The sequence below is a fragment of the Mchenga conophoros genome, linkage group LG2 (assembly GCF_057382185.1).
Source record: "Mchenga conophoros isolate Kocher_MC1m ecotype Shallow Benthic linkage group LG2, M_conophoros_male_GT1.1, whole genome shotgun sequence".
In the NCBI taxonomy this organism is placed as follows: domain Eukaryota; kingdom Metazoa; phylum Chordata; class Actinopteri; order Cichliformes; family Cichlidae; genus Mchenga; species Mchenga conophoros.
Genome location: NC_140527.1, coordinates 9,600,084 through 9,619,878, shown reverse-complemented (window position 1 = coordinate 9,619,878; position 19,795 = coordinate 9,600,084). Strand labels below are relative to the sequence as shown.

The following is a 19,795-nucleotide window of genomic DNA, read 5'->3' as shown; positions in this document are numbered from 1 at the left end:
CATTTAAACATTTGCATATTTTTATTCAACTTCTGCAGGATGCTTTGATGAAAGACTCCCTTTTCCCAAGTAGAGGCTTTACTAGAGGTCACAGGAACAGCGCTACTGTTTTGGATGCGGAAAAATGTTGTCTTTCACTCTACCTGAGCTCAGTGTCTCAGTAAGGGCTCCGCCTCATTGTAGCTGACGCTGAAATGTTTGTGTGGGTTGCCATGACAACACCAGAAGTGCATCTGAGATCGTGTCCAAATTCATGGGCTGCATCCTCCTGAGGACTCGGTGTTCTGGCAAAACGTCTTACTTTGGCAAAACGTCCTACCGTAAGTAGTTCATGCGTTCTCGGCGGCTCTAGTGACCCTCGAACTCTCGGCTAGCTATCGAGGTGGTGGATAACATACGTCTCCCCCACAAGAGCACGAATCTACAACTTTTCTACTACTGGTTTTACAAGGCGTACACGGTAAAAACATTATGCTGTTATTTGTTAAGCACTTGTGAAAAGAAATAAGTGGCTGAGATGGATGTCATATGTGCTATTGATATTATTTTACTCGTTTCTAGTTTTCACGGTGCTCCATGATTGTGAGAGGAATAAAAAAGAATTGTGGACATCAGTACGAAGCATGGATTCTTTTGACCAGAGTAGATACACTGGTCCCTTGAATATACTAATCTTTTTGAGGTGGGTGACTGTTCCTGTGTATTTACAGAAACAATGGTTGTGATAACCTCAGCTGTTTCAGAGGGTGACTGTTCGTTGCTTTGCGCACTTTTAAATCTGTATACAATGGTTTGTTCCCTTTTTGTGTTCTGAGGTTTAAACAAAGATGTACTAGATGTATTATACCGGTCCCTCGAATCTACAAATCTTTTAGATGTGGATGACTGTTCATTTTCATCTGTGTTTACAGAAACACTGGGTGTTGGAACCTCAGTAGTTTCTTTTTGGCTGACAGACTCTGGAGCTGTACAAGAGGAATAAAGAGCTGCAATGCTTTTGTGAACCTGACCTGGGAAGGGAGAGAAATATATTTTTGTTTTGTTTTTGTTTGTCTTCTTGTTTTATTTGATTCCTTGTGGGATTTGGATCCAACAAGTAAAGTATGCATATTATGCACACACACAAACACACATGCAGCTATTACCATTTCTTGTATTCTTGAATAAAGACATTGATCTGACACATTTAAAATGCAGCCAATTGTTTTTATTGTTATATTATTAAGAAAAAAGAAAAGGTGGGGGGATGTAAAGAAGAGCTTAAAGGAAAGGGCTAGAGGAGAGAAAACCCCAACAATTAGCAGGGCATTTTTTACTTGGACAAATTGTTAATAAAGTTTCCATATCTGTAACAATGATGACAGTATAATTGTTTATAAACAATTATATTGACAATTATATGTGTCCAGTATGTTGGCTCATTTTCTTTTACTTTTTGCATTTGAAAATAAAAGTTGGGCTGATTTTGACACCATTACAAGAAGTGTTGTTAATGATTCTTTTTGAATTAAAATCAGGTTACCACAAATTGTTTTTGAATTTAATTTCATTTGAAATGTTTGTCAGTGGGTAAACAATTCGTAATGCAAAGTCAGAAACATCGAGTTATTCTTGTACTGCATGCTTGCAATAAATAAGTTGTCCTAACAGTCAGTCAAAGGAGCTTGGAAAGAAAAGCGTCTGGACTTCTTTGAGTTGAAGTGACTGATATATATATTTTTTGTCTGTTTGTTTTGTTGGTTTTTGTTTTTTGCCCTTTATCACCATTCCTCTTCCCTGCTGTTTTTCTTTCCCTCTTTCTTTCTCCCCTTTCTTTCCCCCAGTCATGTCTGTCCTATGTGTAGCAAGTGAAAATAAAATAAACAATAAAAACAAAGGTGAATCAAATAGACCAATACGGCAAGGCCGGGATGGTCCATTTGGTAAAGTAAATCCGTTAGTTATATTTAACATAATGTTAAATGGCAACATTCTGTTTACAATGTTACCATTTCACATTATGTTAAATGGTAACATTATGTTTACAATGTTACCATTTCACATTATGTTAAATGGTAACATTCTGTTTACAATGTTACCATTTTACATTATGTTAAATGGTAACATTATGTTTACAATGTTACCATTTCACATTATGTTAAATGATAACATTCTGTTTACAATGTTACCATTTTACATTATGTTAAATGGTAACATTATGTTTACAATGTTACCATTTCACATTGTGTTAAATGGTAACATTCTGTTTACAATGTTACCATTTCACATTGTGTTAAATGGTAACATTCTGTTTACAATGTTACCATTTCACATTGTGTTAAATGGTAACATTATGTTTACAATGTTACCATTTTACATTATGTTAAATGATAACATTCTGTTTACAATGTTACCATTTTACATTATGTTAAATGGTAACATTATGTTTACAATGTTACCATTTTACATTATGTTAAATTCTACCACAATGTAAAATTGTAACATTGTTTACAGTGTTATATTATGTTAAATTGTAACATTATGTGTACAATGTTACAATTTTACATTATGTTAAATTGTAACATAATGCTTAACAGATAATGGTTATCCTCTTTTTATATCATACACAGTTGTCTTTTTCACAGGTATTGATGGTAATTTGCAGTGGTTTATTATTGATTGAAATACCTGTGAAGTCCTGTTGGTTTTTAATGATGATTTTATTGTTGTTTCAATATTATCCAAGGGTGCAAACGTGGTGGAAAATCAAAATCAGAATTTAACATTGATCCAAGATCAGACCCTAACATTGTTTCAATATAGGACAGCGAACTGGATGAAAGTGACAGCGAGTACGAGAGGATCCCGGAGTCAGGCCTAAGGAACAGTTAGGAGATCAGGGGTCAGTTAAAGGTTATCAATATCTGATGTGTGTAGGTAAGCAATAGTGTGTGTGTGTGTGTGTGTATGTATGTACTTCTATGAACATCAACTTGGTGTTTCTTAAAATGATAACTTATTCTTATATAAACAAGGGGCCCAAAGCTCCTAACAAGTAGGGGTATTGTATTGGCTTGAGGCAGTCAGGTCATTTGACATCAACACCACCCATCCGGCCTGTCTAGCATGGACAACCACATCACGAGTCCATTAAGTCATCTTTCTTCCACATCCAGATCCACACTTTGACCTTCGGCAGGTCGTCTTGCTCATGTCTAGAGTTGCACTCATTTGAAACGGGTTAACAGCTGAACAGTTGTACCTAATAAATCGGCCAGTCAGTATGTGGATTTTGGCTAAAAAAAAAATTTAAGTGTCACAAAAGGGTAAGAAGACAGATTATTGTTCAGATCAACAGAAAAATAACCACCAATGTGTCCTGTCAGGTTGTGTACATACATTTCCACGTGGGACCATTTGTTGGATATTTTCGGGCATTTCGGAGGCCAAACGATTAATCTGTCAATCATATTCCCTTCTGATATGATAACACACAGATCTTGAAAGTCAAGAAAGATACCAAGCACAGATTCAAATTTTCCTTTTTATTATTTTTCTTAAAAAACAAATATACATAAGAAATGATAAATATAAAAAAACAACCCAGAGCCAAAGAAAAAGTTCTTCAATGTTACAAACCACTTCGTACTGCAGAGAAAACAAACACTAGTGTTACACCTGACAGTTAAACTTGTGTTGCCTAAAGTCTTAACTTTTTCTTGTTGCTATGAAGCCGTCCCTCATGAAGACAAAGAGTCACATCCGAAGGAAACAAAGACGTCAGAGTTTTTAGTGCTGTGGATCTAACAGCAGATTATTCACACCGTACGAAGACGACGCGCTGCAATACGGAGCTGGGACACATGGACATGCAACTTTACTACAACACCGGCCCTTCATCTGCTCCGATCCGGGCCCGAGGAAGCAGGCAAACAGTCTCAGATTGCCTTATTTAAAACCTACAACCGAAGTGAGAAGGGTGGCATGTAGAGGACGAGTTAGAGACACTCCAATGTTAAAGAAAGATCACTGCCAAGGCTCAGAAAATCACATCTGAATAAAAATAAATAACCTGTAACTGGTTTGGTTGGTCTGTTAACAGGATTACTCAAAGAGCTGTGCACAGACTTAAAGGTTGGCTCAAGTTGCAAGTCTTTAAACTTTAAAGAGCTAGATTTGGGATTCTTTTTACCGTTATGGGTAATAAAAATCGATAAAAAATACAAATGGACATTTTAGGACATTATATCAAACTGACCACTGATGTTCTTAAGAAAATATCAGAGTAGTCTGGGTTGAGATGTTAATAATCGGGAGAGAATATGCAAACATGTTATTAAAATGTTGTTAAGTTTTAAGTGCTACCCCCAGCCTCCTAGCAGATGCACCTACGACAACATTTTCAGAAAACTTGACCTCTGACCTTCACATTGAAGTTCAGGTCACTAAAAGGTGAACCTTTTATGGCTGAGGGGTAAAAAGCAAGAAACAACTTCAAGGCTCTGACAAATGGACCTATAAACTTCACAGGAGAATAAATAAGACCATTTTAGCTGTGACTGCCGAGATCTCCAAATACCAAAGATATGATATCACACCTGAAGAGCGGCATGCAGAAACGGGGGCAGGTTAACCGTCCTCTTCAGGTTCTGTGAAATACTACTGACCACCTAAAACCTTGGTCACACAAACTCAAAGAACCAGCTCAAAGGAGGGATTAAATCGAATTTCCCAGAGGAACCCACCCGAGGGATTAATAAAGTTCTATCTTATCTTATCTTATCTTATCAAACAAGAGGAAGTCGTCCTGAATACATCTGCTCTTCTGCTTTTAGTTATTTCCTGTCATACTGAACAGGTTTCAAATAAAGAATTTCTCAAGTAATCCCTGTGAGCCAAAAGCTCAGGTTGCCACTCTAAAGGCTTAGATTCAAAGAGTTGTTTTCCTCTTTTGAAGCTGTATGACGTAGGGCACAGTAGCCCCACCCACCTCCTGTTCAGACCACTTATTATAATTACTAAAGCCTGAAAAAACACTTTAGTTAACTGAAATACATAAAGCAAATCTTTGGGAAAAAATAATGGTGATGAACTGAAACAATGTTGTGAAGTAAAAAAAAAAAAAAAAAAACATACATGAAATTTACTTTGTATTTGGATAGTTTTTGTGAGTTTGGTCAAATTTGTCGAGACTCAAAGCTAACCCATTCTAAACTTCTTAAAGTAGAAAGACGAGATGCAACCTGATAACCCTCCAGTAACGATGAAGTTTTTATACTTTATTTTAAAGAAGAGGTGAAATGTTTTCACATAGGCTGTAACCTAAATCTCACTGAGCTACAAGCAGCTCAAACATCACAAACACCAGGTCACGTTTGTGACAGATCTGGGGCTCAGTTCAGGTTTTGGAAACATTCTTTACCTTCTGAGACGAGACAGAATTTGACTTAAATCAGCCTTAAATTTGTGTTTTGTGTTTTTACCTGTGTGATTTCAAACTGGTGCTTCTTTTTTTTAAAAGCTGTTTTCTTTATGCAAATTTGACAGATTTGACCTTAAAGTTAGATGCACCCTGTGTTTAAATAAAAAAATACAATAAGATCCACTGAAAAAAAAAAAGCAGTCTGATTATGACAACGCTGCATAAGTCAGTCGATACAAAGATTCTGATTGGAGTGTCACTAACCCACAGCTCACCTGCTGACCCTATACCTTCAGCAGCAGCTTGACCTCTGCGTGCCGACTGGATGGATAATGGTAAATGAAACGTATAATTAATCAGCAGACAAGGAAGAGGAGCTGAAATGTTTCATTCCAAGAAGAAATAGAGTTAAATAAATAACAAATTTGCTTTGTTAGTTTATGATTTTCACATAAAGTCCTTAAACAGGCCAGTCACGCCAGAAAACCCTCTAAAGTTTCTTAATTAAAACAATTCTGTAGAGATGTCTGGACAAAAATACCCCAAAGTGAAGTCTGTTTGTGTTTTAGGAAACACACCACTTAAAGCCTGATGAGGATTTTACTGTTTTTATATCACCACGTTTGTTTTCAATCTCGTTTTTGTCATTATTCCAATCACACTGATTGATTTGAGTCCTGTATATAAGTGTCTGTACAAATTCTAACTGAATACTTGAAATGATCAGACTTTTCTGATGTTGGAATGAAACTTCTCAGTTCCAGGTTAATCTGCAGTCAAATTAATCTGCCCGGCGACAGCAGTCACATGGTCCAAACTAATCTAAGTGTATCTGAATAGCAGGAGTTAAATATTTCCTTTGATTGCTCTTAGTTTTTTCTTTTTGGGACGTTTAAACATGAATAAATGTGTGTGTGAGAGAGTGTAAGTGTGTGTGGTAATATCTGAGCTACGAACACTGTTCATCTAAAATACTTTACAGCTAATTCAAACGGACGTCAGTGATGAATGAACTCCATCTTTAGTGCAATTAGTTAACATGCTCAGAGCATCGAGTGCGGCGACCACGGCCTCGCTGCTTTTTCACACACATGCGCTTAATAATTGAAAGCTGAATGTCAGACTGAGGTCCAGTTTTCTGCACACGGAGAGATTTTCCACAACAGCTTGTGAATCTGTCGGGTTGTTTTGTTTTTGTTTGGAGGAGACGCTCCTCAGTTTGGCCTCTCTGAGCGGTTTATCTGTCAAAGTGAAGGTGTTTGGCAGAGACAAGGTGCATGATGGGAACAGTCGCAGCCTAAACACCGCCGGTCGGAGCCAATCAGCTGCGCCCATTAACATCTCAGGAACAAAAAGTGTTAAACTGCACACAGATGTTCATCGTCACAGACTCAGACCAGAAACATGTCAGCAGGTCGATGTTTGAACACAACAAACTTTAAACTGACTGAACCCAGAGAACGTCCAAACTCCAGACTTCATCCTTAGGATGTCTCCATGGAAACACCTTCAGCTTCAGTTTACTGTAAACAGCTTGTAAAGGCAACATTTCTTGAATAATGTGAATGAAAGTTGCTGTTTCCACTGATGCAAATGGTAAAGTGCCCACAAGCTGCAGTTCCTCTAACATCCACCGGAGGCTCCAGCAGTGAGTCAGTCCCCATAAACCCCCATGTTAAAACTTTACAGCAGAAATAAACATGTTTACAGTTTATATAAAAACGTTTTTTGTCTCTATAGATAATTTACACCTTCATAACACGTCTACAGGTCAAGAATGTTTTTATAACTCACCTCTTTAAATTATATTAAGGCTTGAAGTTTGCATAATTAGGGGTGTGGTCTATTTGACTGACAGCTGGATAGTGATACAGCTGACTGTAGCGGCTAGCTGTCTGCTAGGCTTCACCTCAAGTAACTGGAGTTAGAACTGGACCTCTGCACCATGTTTGTTGAAGCATTTTTTTGCAATTATCTGACCAATAATATGGCTGCTGTGAGGTTTCTGTACTAACTGACTGTCCAAATGTTCTGAGCTTCAGTTTTGGTGAGGGAAATTTTAGGATTTTATTTGCAGCACTAATTAGGTTCTAAACCTTTATTAATTTCCCTCCATTTTGAACCTGGTTTCCAATGGGAGGTACTCATGTGCAGATCATCATAATGATTTAGGATTTGGGATGATATAGGAGTGTTCAGTCTACACAACATAACTGAACTGTAGGTCCCCAAAGTGCCCAGATAAGGCCAGACATGTTTGCTATCTGGGTTAAGTCTGTATTTCAGTCTGAAGGAAGGACGCTTGGATTCAGCCTCACACACAGCTTAACCTGCAGTGCAACAAGGCAACATGTTGGCCAACCAGGAGAGCAGTTTCCTCGGCAGCACCGTTGCTCTCAAATCAAAAGTTTCACTTTCTTCAGCACTTGACTCAAGACATTCTGATAACTCAAACTCACATTTTGGGCAACCTTTCTTTCTCAGGTTGCCCAATGAGTTGCCTTGTTGAACAATAAAAGGAGATTAAACCTCTGACAGTCGAGCCATTGGTCGGACTTCCTGCCTGAGGCGAAATTAATCATTGAACCTGGAACATGTTGAACAAAAGGAAGCAGGAAGACTTGTTGTCGTTGTTGATGTGGTCACATGATGCAGTTTTTTTTATTGCTGACTGAACTCAGCCGTCACATCTCCCACCGTCTTCTCAATGGAAACAACAATTTGATTTGTGGCCGTTTCAGAGACGGCGGTTTCGGCTCTGGACAGGAAGTGGGATCCGGGTGATTGTTTGTTGGAGCATCCGTCTCTGACGCCAGTAAACCATTTTGAGCCCCGACCACAAGGGGACTCGGCTGATTGTTACAGCCTACGAGGTGAGAGTCATGTGACTGATGGAGACAGTTTTCTATAGGCTATTTATAGGTCTGATATGCATCAAAGATTCTGTCCTGATATGTTTAGGCAATGCACAATACATATCTTGGTGTTTGAAATGACTGATTGATATTTTTTAAAAAGAGCGTGATTTCAAATGTATTGATTTATCAGTCAGGAAACCTTTTAAAATTATTTTCCACTGTTCACAGTCAATATGTTATCTGCAGTGGGTGGCAGAAGGCCACGCCCACAAGCAGATGCACAAACAAGAACCATGAGCTGCTATGTACACAAGATTTTCTCCACTTTACCCATATTAAACAGCTTTTCTTAAACAAGTAACTGAAGCTGTTACACTCCACCAGACCCCATTCATCAAAACAGTAATTTTACCTCAAAGAACACAGGAGTTACTCATCTACTGTTGCCACAATTGAATAGTTTGTAATATTGTGCTACTTTGGTGTTATAATGCATTAATTCGGACCTAAACTAATGCATTAAAAAGCAAAAGTCACACAAATAGGTCAATAACACTCATTTTCAGTGTTAAAAAAATCCCTGTTTTTGTCAAACAAGTCTGGTGGATTTAAAAAAGAGCCACTAACCCCGTCTTCTCCACAAGCTCTGTTGTCCTTCCTAGCTGCAGGAGAACTTCAGGCTTCAGCAAACTGAAGGTGCTGCATTAAGGAGTCACATAACTGGTCTCATGACCCACACCTTGCAGGTTGTAGCAGTAACTACGGTAGAAAAAACAAAAAACGCACACTCGTGGTGATCCATCCCACATAGAGTCTGACAGCCTCGGTATGACCTGGACAGATCTCGTCCACCAAATAAATGGAGTTTTATGGCTGCTGTTCCGCCTGTCCACAGGCCCCGTCCCTTTGATGACTTGGTTGACGAGCTGTTTTCCGCGATGCGCGGGTCGTCTCCAAAACAAAAGTTAAGACAAAAAACGGAAAAGTGGCTGAAAACTGTTAGGAACTGAAGAGTGAGCGATGAGTTGGGGTGAGTTTTATAAAAAAGGACATCACTACGAAAAAAATGCATCAGCCGGTTTAAAATCTGCAGCGCTTCAATATAAAGTGCTTCATTACATTGTTACTTTTTTACAGTTTCTTATTAAAATATTGTTTTCCCTGGAGTGAAACCATAGTAAACATGTTACACGTTGGTAAAAATAAACATTTGGAATGTCTCTTTTTAACAAGTCCCATTGGCTGATTTTGGTCAAGCTGAACTCGTCCCCGGAGCCTGAAACAGCAAAACGGTCATATGGTTAACACAAGTCATTACACATTACAGGCAGTCACACAGGGTATGGACGAGAGAGCAGAGCATAATGGGAGATGAAGGTGAGTCAGGTCCACATAGCTGGAGCAGGGTTTGCTTATTTCCTAGTTTTTCTCACTAAGTTACTCACTTAAAAGTTTTTAATATTATTATCATTATTATCATCATCATTATTAGGGGTGTAACAATTCTTCAGTTGGTCCCTTATTTCCATGAGAGTTCCAATCTCTGGGGATCCTGTTTCATGGGGACGCTCATGGGGATGCTTAGAATAAATGGGGCCCTATGGACTTAGAGCTAAAAGGGGTAAATGTTGTGGTAAAACCCCTTTCCTCGAGTACTACAGCACCATTTACTATATCTTACATTCTGATATCTGGCTTCATACAAGCAGTAGTTTCCAGATAGCATCACCTTTAACCACCACTTTGTCTACAAACACTTGTAAGATCTATGTAGCTATTGCCACCAAAGGACGACCTCCTGGCATAAATCCTAAACTGAGCAACCATTAGCAAAACAATGATAGTTTTTAGGCAAAATTGGCTTCGCTGTAAGACTAACTGAAGGACCTTGGTGTTATATTTGTAAAAGATTAGCCTAGAAGCTGCCAAATAACCTCCAACTGATCGAGACAGTCCATCCTTCCCTGAGCCTGGTTCTGTTGGCAGTCTCTTCCTGTTAAAAGGGAGTTCTTCTCTCCATCATCTCCAAGTGCTGTTCATAAAAGTTTTGTCTGATTGTTGGACCTCTTTCTTAAAGTTGTAGGCTTTTGACGTTACGGTATTACAATGAACTGGTGTTATAACAGTTAAAATAGCCATTTTAGCTGTTTGGCTCCAGAGTGGAAAAGCTATCCTTAAACTACTCTGCAAAACTTTTAGAAGCGATTCAGGGTAAAGTGTATCCACCACAGCTATTTTTCCAGTGCTGTTACTACTGTGACAAAATACTGGGGATTTTTCACAAACTGAAACACAATCTGCACAAACCTACAAGAGCTGGAGTGGTCCTTTGCATCTCTCTGTTGTTGCTGCGCTTCTAGATTTGGTTGTTTTTTGTTTCTCTGCAGTTTTTCTTTGGTTGATTGTTGGGGGTCGCTGAAGGACAAACATACAGGATGTGACAACCACCTGGTTTCTGGTTTTTAATTCGTCTCACTCTACCAGGAGCAAACATCTGGTGGGGAAAATAATGAACCCTTTAGAATTCATTTCTGAGTCAGACCTAGCTCTTCCTAAGCTGCTCGAACTATGAGGGACATGAGTTCAAGTGATGAAATATCATTCTTTGAAACCAAATAGGAAGCTAGGACCCAGAAGAAAGCATCTTTCAAAAAACCACCTTTAGTTAACCTCAATCAGCTCCTGAAAAATAGATTGTTTTTAAATCTATGGTCCATAAACTGAACTCTGTAAACATTTTTGATTCATATTTTAAAAATTAACTAACCTGTCTTACGTCTGTTCCAATTTTATTGGTTATTCGATCATTCTGATCAGCAGGGAAGAGCAGAGTTTGCATCTCAGTTTACATAATTTTTCTCCAATCATAAGGTAGTATATCTAAAAATGTGATGACAGGACCAGAATCACAGAAGCATAAAGAGAGCCTGAGACTGAACCATGAACCTGAAGCTGCAGCTTACCATCTGCTGAGTCCTTCTTCTTGTTTAAAGCACCACAGTGAGAAAATAAGGCTGAACAGAAGTTCACTCAAACAGCAACAAAACATCAACACATTTATAAAAAAAAAAAATTTCAAATATAAAAATTACAAAAGTAAAAAATAAATAGATTACAAACAAAAAGTCAGTAGGAGTTTAGTCTCTGAGGAAGCAGCCAGCATGATGATGATGGTGATGATGGCGGCGATGTAAATGGGTTTGGCTTGCATGCGTCAGTGGGCCATCCAGTCAGCATGCTTGAGTCACCACATGCATCAGTTAGCATGTATAGGTTAGCACACAGTGTTTACGGCGGCTGATTTAACATGTGAATGGGCAGAGGGGGCGGGGTTTGGTGTGTTCAGCAGGCTGACGAACAGGAAGAGAGTGGAGGTGGGCAGGTAGACACACAGGAAGAGGACGACGTCCTCGCTGAGACAGAGGACAAAGTCAGTCTGCTCCATCAGCATCCAGTCCACCAGCACCCCCACCAACAGGTAGTACACCTGGAATTCCTGATGTTCCTCCCACTCCCCGTCACAACCCAAGTCTGGACCCACCGATGCCGCCTCCAACGAGTTCTTCTGCCTGACCACGCCCCCTCTGGTGTCATTGTCACTCACCATGGGCTTGATCTCCGCCCCTTCTGATGCCACTTCCTTCACCCGACTCCGCCCACGTTCCACAGCACGCTCCAACCGCCGGCTGCTCTCCACAAACTCCTGCAGGAACACAGAAAGGTGGACAAAGACCAAACACATTAAAACACTGCACCCCATTGATATTCAAGAAAGTCCTTTTATTAGCAATCATGATCAGAACTTTATTTTGAACATAATTATGTTTAACAATAAAGGAACTACACATCCCATGATGAATTGCAAACTGGAGATTCTACGACAAACAACTTCCCCTTCTTGAACTGACACCTGCAGGTCAATGTTCCCTCTAATTTTTCGTGTGTCTGAGCGAACACACAAACTCCCTGAGCGGTCCCTTGGACCACTGGGAGCAACATTAGATGTGTGCACTGTGGTCACACCAGCATCAAATCCATCCAAGTTACATGGTTTATTAAAATAATCAAATTACAGCATTTACATTTATGTTAGGCTACTTTTAATTAACTGCTTTAGCCCACTTACAATGAAAATTTTTAAAAATTCTTGTTCATGACCTGTGTAGTATGTTAACACTATTGAAAGTAGTCTAAGGAGCTTGGAAAGAAAAGCGTCTGGACTTCTTTGAGTTGCTTCAAGACGTTTCACCTCTCATCCGAGAAGCTTCTTCAGTTCTAAGGTCAAATGGTGGAGAGTCCCAGATTTAAACCCATTGGGAGTTTCCCCCCAAAGAGGGACAAAGGACCCCCTGATGACCCTAATCACATGAGCCAAGGTGTGAAAGTGGGTGTGGGTCACAATCAGCCAGGGTTTAGGGTGAGCTCATTGTGAAACCTGGCCCCACCCTATCATGTGATTTCCTAAGGTCAGATGGCCCAGTATGTGAGTGGGCATTAAGGCGCCTGGGGAGGGATCTCAAAACTGGATTACACATGGCAGACAGTTGGTGTCGTAAACCACCGCCTCTGTTCAAAGATGGTCACTCACAGTGGACATAGATGGCTTCTTTCACTCCTCTTTCAAACCATCTGTCCTCTCTGTCCAAAATGTGAACGTTGGCATCCTCGAAAGAGTGTCCTTTATCCTTAAGATGCAGATGGACTGCTGAGTCTTGTCCTGTGGAGGTGGCTCTTCTGTGTTGTGCCATGCGCTTGTGAAGTGGCTGTTTGGTCTCTCCGACATAGAGGTCTGGGCATTCCTCGCTGCACTGTACAGCATACACCACGTTGTTAAGTTTGTGTTTTGGAGTTTTGTCTTTCGGGTGAACCAGTTTTTGTCTGAGTGTGTTGCTGGGTCTGAAGTACACTGGAATGTAGGGCTGGGCCATATTATACCGTTCACGGTAATACCGGTATAATGTTAGGCAACGATAGGAAAATGAAATATCGCAATAGAATATGAGTAAACCGCGCATGCGCAGTGCCTTTGTTTTCATACGCACATGGCCGATTGTTGAGTGAAACAGATGAACCAGAATTGGTTTGTAAAAATGGTGCAACTTCAGTGATGTGGAACTGGTTTGGTGTTTGTCCGTCAGATACACGACAAAGCACTTTTTTTTTTTTTGCAGAACATGCAAGCGGCCGTCGTTATTGTCAGACTAAGATGCTCTTAAATCTGGGAGTAATCTGGGTCCTAAACTCCGTATGTTTCAGGTCAAACAACACTGCAGCATCACTGAGAGTTTAAAACTCTCTAAATTCTTTCATCTTTAATAAAACGATCAGCATTGCTGCTTTACCAGGTGTAACTATGAAGTTTAACTTCCAGGCATCCATGAAAACAAAATTTATTACATTTAACTGAGTTAGAAGTTAGCAGGAAGCTAGTGGAAGTTAGCTCGCTAGTTTCGCTAGTTACCTAAGCATGATATCCGGTTGTTCAGTCTGACGTCACTAGCCGTGTCTGGGTCTAAACTCCGCTGCAGGTCCATATATCAAACGATCACTATGGCATTACTGAGAGTTGAAAAACTGTCTAAAGTCTTTCATCTTTAATAAAATGATCAGCGTTCTGCTCTACCAGGTGTAACAATTGAGTTTAACATCCAGGCATCCATGAAAACGGAATTTATGACATTTAACGGAGTTAGAAGTTAGCAGGGTGTTAGCTCGCTAGCTTCTATCTAAATACAATATAGCATGTCCTGACTGCGGGGTTTTGGAAACAAATTAAAACGTACAGCTCTGCTATCACTTCCAGCATAAATGAAGACAGAAAACTAAACAGCAGTGACGTTTGTAGGGTTACTGAAGTTGGGCTAGCTGGTATATAATGATTTGCTACGTGACCGCTAGCGACACAGCTATGTTAGCATAATATAAACAAGCTAACTTTTTTTCCACTCGATAAAAGTTAACGTGAGTTTTCTCGGTGGTCAGGAACAAATGTAATCGCATGGCAGGATGCTGTAAAAGGACCAAACTTCAGCCAGGAGAACAACTGAGATAATCCATCCATAATACGAGGTTAGTCATTCATATACTGCTGCATGGGCTGGGCTGTAGTTACATCCTAAGGTTTTAAAAACTGAGCTTAAATAAATGATTAGCGGTAATAAAAGCCGAGGGAGGTCAACAGGGATCACTGACTGTTTTAGGAGCTTTTTGAGATCAAATATCAGAAAATACATGTTAACAACACAAAAGCCATATTAAACGCAGACTACTTTAGACCCGGAAGTAGGATTCGTCGTGTCATCACTGAACAACCGCATGTTCTGACTGAGAGATTTCTGAAAAAATTCAAACGTACAGCTCTGCTTTCACTTCCAACATAAATGAAGACAGGAAACTAAACAGCAGTGACGTTTGTAGGGTTACTGAAGTTGGGCTAGCTGGTATATAATAACGACTGCTAGCGACACAGCTACGTTAGCATAACATAAACAGTGAAGCTGGAGGACAAACACTAACACTTTTCCACAACTGAGATAATCCATCCACAATACAAGGTTAGTCATTAATATACTGCAACAACATGGGAATAGAGCAGCTGCCAGAGAATTCAACATTAATGAATCAATGGTACAGAAGTGGAGGAAGGAAGAAGAATGAGTTTAATAAAGTTTGATTTATCTGACTGTTTTGTTTCACTTAATGTGCGTTATAATCCCGTGCACCTTATGGTCCGAAAAATACGTACTGCACACTACAGTTTAATGTTGCAAAGCACCTCTTTTTAACTTCAGTGGATATTATACATGGTTATGCTCAGGATATGTCAGCCCATTTCTACTGGAAATGCCTTTTGGTTAAACTTTCAGCAAGGAATTTGCATTTGCACTGTTACAATTTATAAAGCTTTAATGTACATAAAAACCAGCTTCTTGTTTAAGTGAAAATAAATGGAAGGTTGTCTTTTTGCGCTAGTAATGTTGTGGAGTTGTATTTTGTCTCACATCAATTATATCGTCAGTTAAATCGTTATCGCAAATTTTCAAATATATCGTGATAAATATTTTTGGCCATATCGCCCTGCTCTACTGGAATGTCATGCTTGGAGAAAACTCTCCTGAGTTTCTCTGATACACCGGCTACATAGGGGATGACAATGTTGCTGCGTCTGTCCTTCTTATCCTCCTTCGCTGGTGTCTGATCTTCTTTTCTGTGCATCTTTGCTGACTTGATAAATGCCCAATTAGGATAACCGTATGTTTTAAGTGCTTCCTTTACATGTGTGTGTTCCTTCTTTTTCCCTTCAGGCTTAGAGGGAACATGTTCTGCCCGGTGGTGTAGGGTCCTGATTACCCCAAGTTTGTGTTCCAGAGGGTGATGGGAGTCGAACAGGAGGTACTGGTCCGTGTGTGTGGGCTTCCGGTAAACTTCGATGTTGAGGTTGCCGTTCTCTTCAATGTGCACAGCGCAGTCCAGGAAAGGCAAACAGTTATCCTTTGTGTCTTCCCTGGTGAACTTGATGTTTTTATCCACGGCGTTAATGTGCGCAGTGAAGGATTCCACTTCTTGTGTCTTGATTTTGACCCAGGTGTCGTCTACATATCTGTACCAGTGGCTGGGTACTCTTCCTTTGAAAGAGCCAAGAGCCTTTCTTTCCACTTCCTCCATGTTTTTGTTTTTGTTTTTGTTTTTGCTCACAGGCTTTCGAGCGTTTTCCTTATAAAACGCCGTTTCTTCCCGCAGTAAATATAAACAACGATAGTATTAAGGAAGAAAACCAAACATTGCATATATTTTTATCATAACTCTGGTTTTACGTGGTCTATCAACACAATTTAAAAACTGGTATAAAGTCCACACTTTTCCCGTCAATTGTTCCGTCTGTCCTGCTCACATCTCCACGTTGTCATTAACATGGCTTCACTCCACATCAGCCACGCTGCTTTGCTAGCTAAAACACCGGTGTCGGCACATAAGGACGCTGTCATAGCCTGTCAACGACGTTGATTAGCTGCGTATATACGAATGTGAATCGCATTATTGGCTGGACTATGGGATAAGGTGGCATCGTTCTAATCCCAGCAGCCAGTCACTTACTGACTAACACTGCAAAACAGAATTGTTAAAGTTTTAACGCAATGCAGATTTTCTGTGCGCAGAGACCGTGCCAGCAGTGCGCAATTGCGCATGCGCGCAGCATAGAGGGAACATTGCTGCAGGTCATCATTACACTAGCATATTTTCAGAGTTGAATGTTACCATATCAGTCCTTTTAGTAAATTCACCGAGCTCTGAGGGAGACAGACGAAAGATCTCACCATCAGAGCTTTGTCCATGAAGAACTCCTTCCCTGGAGTGCCGTCGTTGTACTTTGTATCAATGGCGAAGCAGAGGAAGAGGACGTCCACCACAATCTCAAAGATGGACAGGAAGCAGTGGGCCACCAGGAAGGAGAAAAGACACACGATGATGAGCGGCAGCAGCCACTCTGCGTAATCCCGCTGGTAGTTCAGGAGGAGGACTCCAGCGAACGCCGTCGTCGTCACAATCAGGATCTGAGGAGATATATTCAAATAAACTGATGACAGGTGGGAAAAGAAAAACTGAAATCCACTGTCCATATGCCGTGATGCTTCAAAGTTCACTAGCTACTTTTTTTCTACTAAAGACAAAAAGCAACAGAGCTCCCGAGAACACCTTAGACAGGTAACCTACAAGTCAACATCAGCTCCAGCTCTGCTGGGGTGTTTGTAAGCTAGAAATTTATCTGTCTGTGAGTGACAGGAGAATGGTGGACAAAAGCCAAGATGAAAGCCCTCCCTGCCACTAGATTTTACAGCTAAAAAACAAATGCAAAGAAAAGGAAGGAAGACGAACATAATAGCACTGTTTCTGGATCTGGCTAGCTAATAGCTCCTTTCCCCACCTATACTGGCGTATACGTATAGTATAGAAAAAAAATTTAGGCATGGCATCAAATCTCATTTCACGGGACCAGTAAAAGTGTTTAAAGTCAATGTTTTGGAAATTCTGAACTTAATCCCACAGAACTGTAAATGGAAAATGGACTGGTTCTTATATAGTGCTTTTCTGCTGTAGCTGAGCACTCGAAGCTCTCTTACAGCAACATCCAGTTAGGTGATCACACTCAAAGTGAAGATCCTTCCTCCAAAGCAGCACAAACTGGCAGGAAAAATGAAAAATCAAGCTCCCGCCTCACCTTCCCCAGGAAGAGCACAAAGTCTCCAATGGCGTTTATTGTGGCGACTCGCAGCGCGTTTTCTACCAGGATCACGAAGGCATCACGTGCAGACGTGCAGAAACTGGTGCTGTTGATGGCTGTGGCTGCATATGCATTCTGGGAAATAAAACCAGACATGGTGAGATGATCATATCAATGAAGAGAAGAGAAGAGAAGAGGGTGGAGTATTACCTGATTGAGATAGTTGAGGCACTTCTCCAAACACCACAGACAACAGATACAAGTTTTCAGCATACAGCGAGCGCACGCATTCTCCTGATAAACAACAGATAATATCAGGTTATACATAAAATGTATTTATGTTTACATGTCACATACAACACACTGTACATGTAATCATTTTTAAAAAGGATGAACGAGTTGTTAATGCAACAGAAATGTTGTTGTAGTGACGAGGAGACTTCTGTTTGAACACCAAAACATCATCAGCATACAGACAGATGCCCTTCGTATTGTTACCAAACCTTTAAAGGACATCAAGTCATTCTTCTGATGTTTTTTTTCCAGATTGATCATAATTGGTGAAACTGTTCAATGAATCACTTCCGTGTAATCTTAGCAACAGTGTGTTCGCCACTGACAGGTTCACATTGTTCTTGTAAGTGACAGTGTCATGGTAAGGTTCCCTACTGAGAAATAAAATCCATAAACCTATGCACATCTCAGGATTCATCAGGAGTTTCAAGAGGGCATACAGAAAAAGAGAAAATCTGCCTAAATGCTTTCTTTAACTAATTGTTACATAAAATCAATTTAATGGGATCTGGTGAAATAACATTTACTTGGTTGGTATATATTCAGTTTACACTAAGCACTGTCCTCTTTAAAAATTATTTATTTGAATAAATAAAACTTTGATTTTAGGTATTTTGTTTGCATCTTATTGCTTTATTACTTCATGTTTAGTAGAAGTGAAAACTAATTTTTTCAGCGTTGGATTTCTGGCGTGTGGCAGCCTGTTACGGCAGCTCTGCTCATTTCTGAGCTTTTTTCTTATTTCCTCTTTCCTCTCTTCTTGTAACTTTCTAACTTAAGTCTTAGCAATTATATTCTGCCATCATGCACTACTGCTTTGCGCTAGTTATAGCATTTTATTCTATTTTTATATAGTATGTTATTCTTTTATCTTATTCTATTCCATTGTTTTTCTTAATTTTTGCTGCTGTAACTTTGCACTGTCCACTTTCTGCTGTGACACAAAAAATTTCCTAGATGTGGGACTAATAAAGGTTTATCTTATCTTAACAGTCTAGTAAATAAACTTTTTGTACCTTTCCTTTGAGCTGATTATGGATGTACATGAGGATGAGTCGTGGGATCTTGACCAGTGTGATGATGAAGGATCCTTTCGCAACTGTGCCCAGGTGGTACCGGACCAGCCTCAGGACTGAGGACAGGATTGGAGTCACTGGGAGTCGGTTCTTGTCCCTGAAACACAAAGTCCTGGTTAAGAGTCTTTCCTGCCATGAGACATTTAGAAGAACCTTTATGTTTCCTGAAACGAGGGGGTACACATGTGGAGAATCCACTCGGAAATCCAGAGTTTAAAAAGGCAGGCTAAAAAGATGCAGTATTATGCTGTCATTGTATACCAGAGTGACTAGAAATACAGACAGTATGATTTTAATACCTTGAGATAAAACAAGCATAATAATTTTTTTGTAATTTTGACTCTGTACACCTCCACAGTGTACTTTACTTCAAACAATTACGATATGACTGAAGCGCACTCTCTAGAAGTATCACGGCCAATGTCTACAATCAAGAGAAACCTTCAAAAATATTATCTTTTTGTAGCTTCTTGTAACCAAGCTGCAACCCACTGCTTACAACCAACAAGAGGACCAGATTAGCCAGCAGAACTACCTCCAGATCAACACTAGTAAAACCAAGGAGCTGGTGGTAGACGTCTGCAGGCACAAACATCCTCCACTGCAACCACTAAACATTCAAGGTATGGACATTGAGACTCTGGACAGCTACAGGTACCTTGGTGTTCATCTGAACAATAAACTGGACTGGACTCATAACTCAGACGCCCTCTACAGAAAAGGGCAGAGCAGGCTGTAGCTGCTGCGGAGACTTAGGTCGTTTGGAGTGAAGGGCCCACTACTGAAGCGCTTCTATGACTCTGGGTTGGCCTCAGCCATCTTTTATGGTGTGGTCTGCAGGGGTGGCAGCATCTCAGCTGGGGACAGGAAGAGACTGAACAGGAGGGCCAGCTCTGTTCTAGGATGCCCTCTTGACAAGTGGAGGTGGTGAGTGACAGGAGAATGG

The 19,795-nt window shown here is 40.2% G+C and overlaps 1 protein-coding gene across 6 annotated transcripts in view; it reads right to left on the bottom strand.

Annotated features, from left to right (window-relative positions):
- Positions 1 to 3,505: 3,505 nt before the first annotated feature.
- slc44a1b (solute carrier family 44 member 1b) overlaps positions 3,506 to 19,795 on the bottom strand; it is a 34,590-nt gene continuing 18,300 nt past the window's right edge. For 2 of the 6 annotated variants that reach the window (XM_085285740.1, XM_085285748.1), the window contains exons 11-15: positions 18,790 to 18,946; positions 17,690 to 17,773; positions 17,477 to 17,614; positions 16,575 to 16,811; positions 3,506 to 11,962 (exon numbers count right to left, since the gene is read on the bottom strand). In XM_085285740.1, the coding sequence (XP_085141866.1) occupies positions 11,534 to 11,962; positions 16,575 to 16,811; positions 17,477 to 17,614; positions 17,690 to 17,773; positions 18,790 to 18,946 (1,045 nt within the window). In that variant the 3' untranslated portion in view covers positions 3,506 to 11,533. The remainder of the gene's footprint in view (positions 11,963 to 16,574; positions 16,812 to 17,476; positions 17,615 to 17,689; positions 17,774 to 18,789; positions 18,947 to 19,795) is intronic. The other 4 variants (XM_085285767.1, XM_085285775.1, XM_085285758.1 and 1 more) reach the window with 4 other exon arrangements.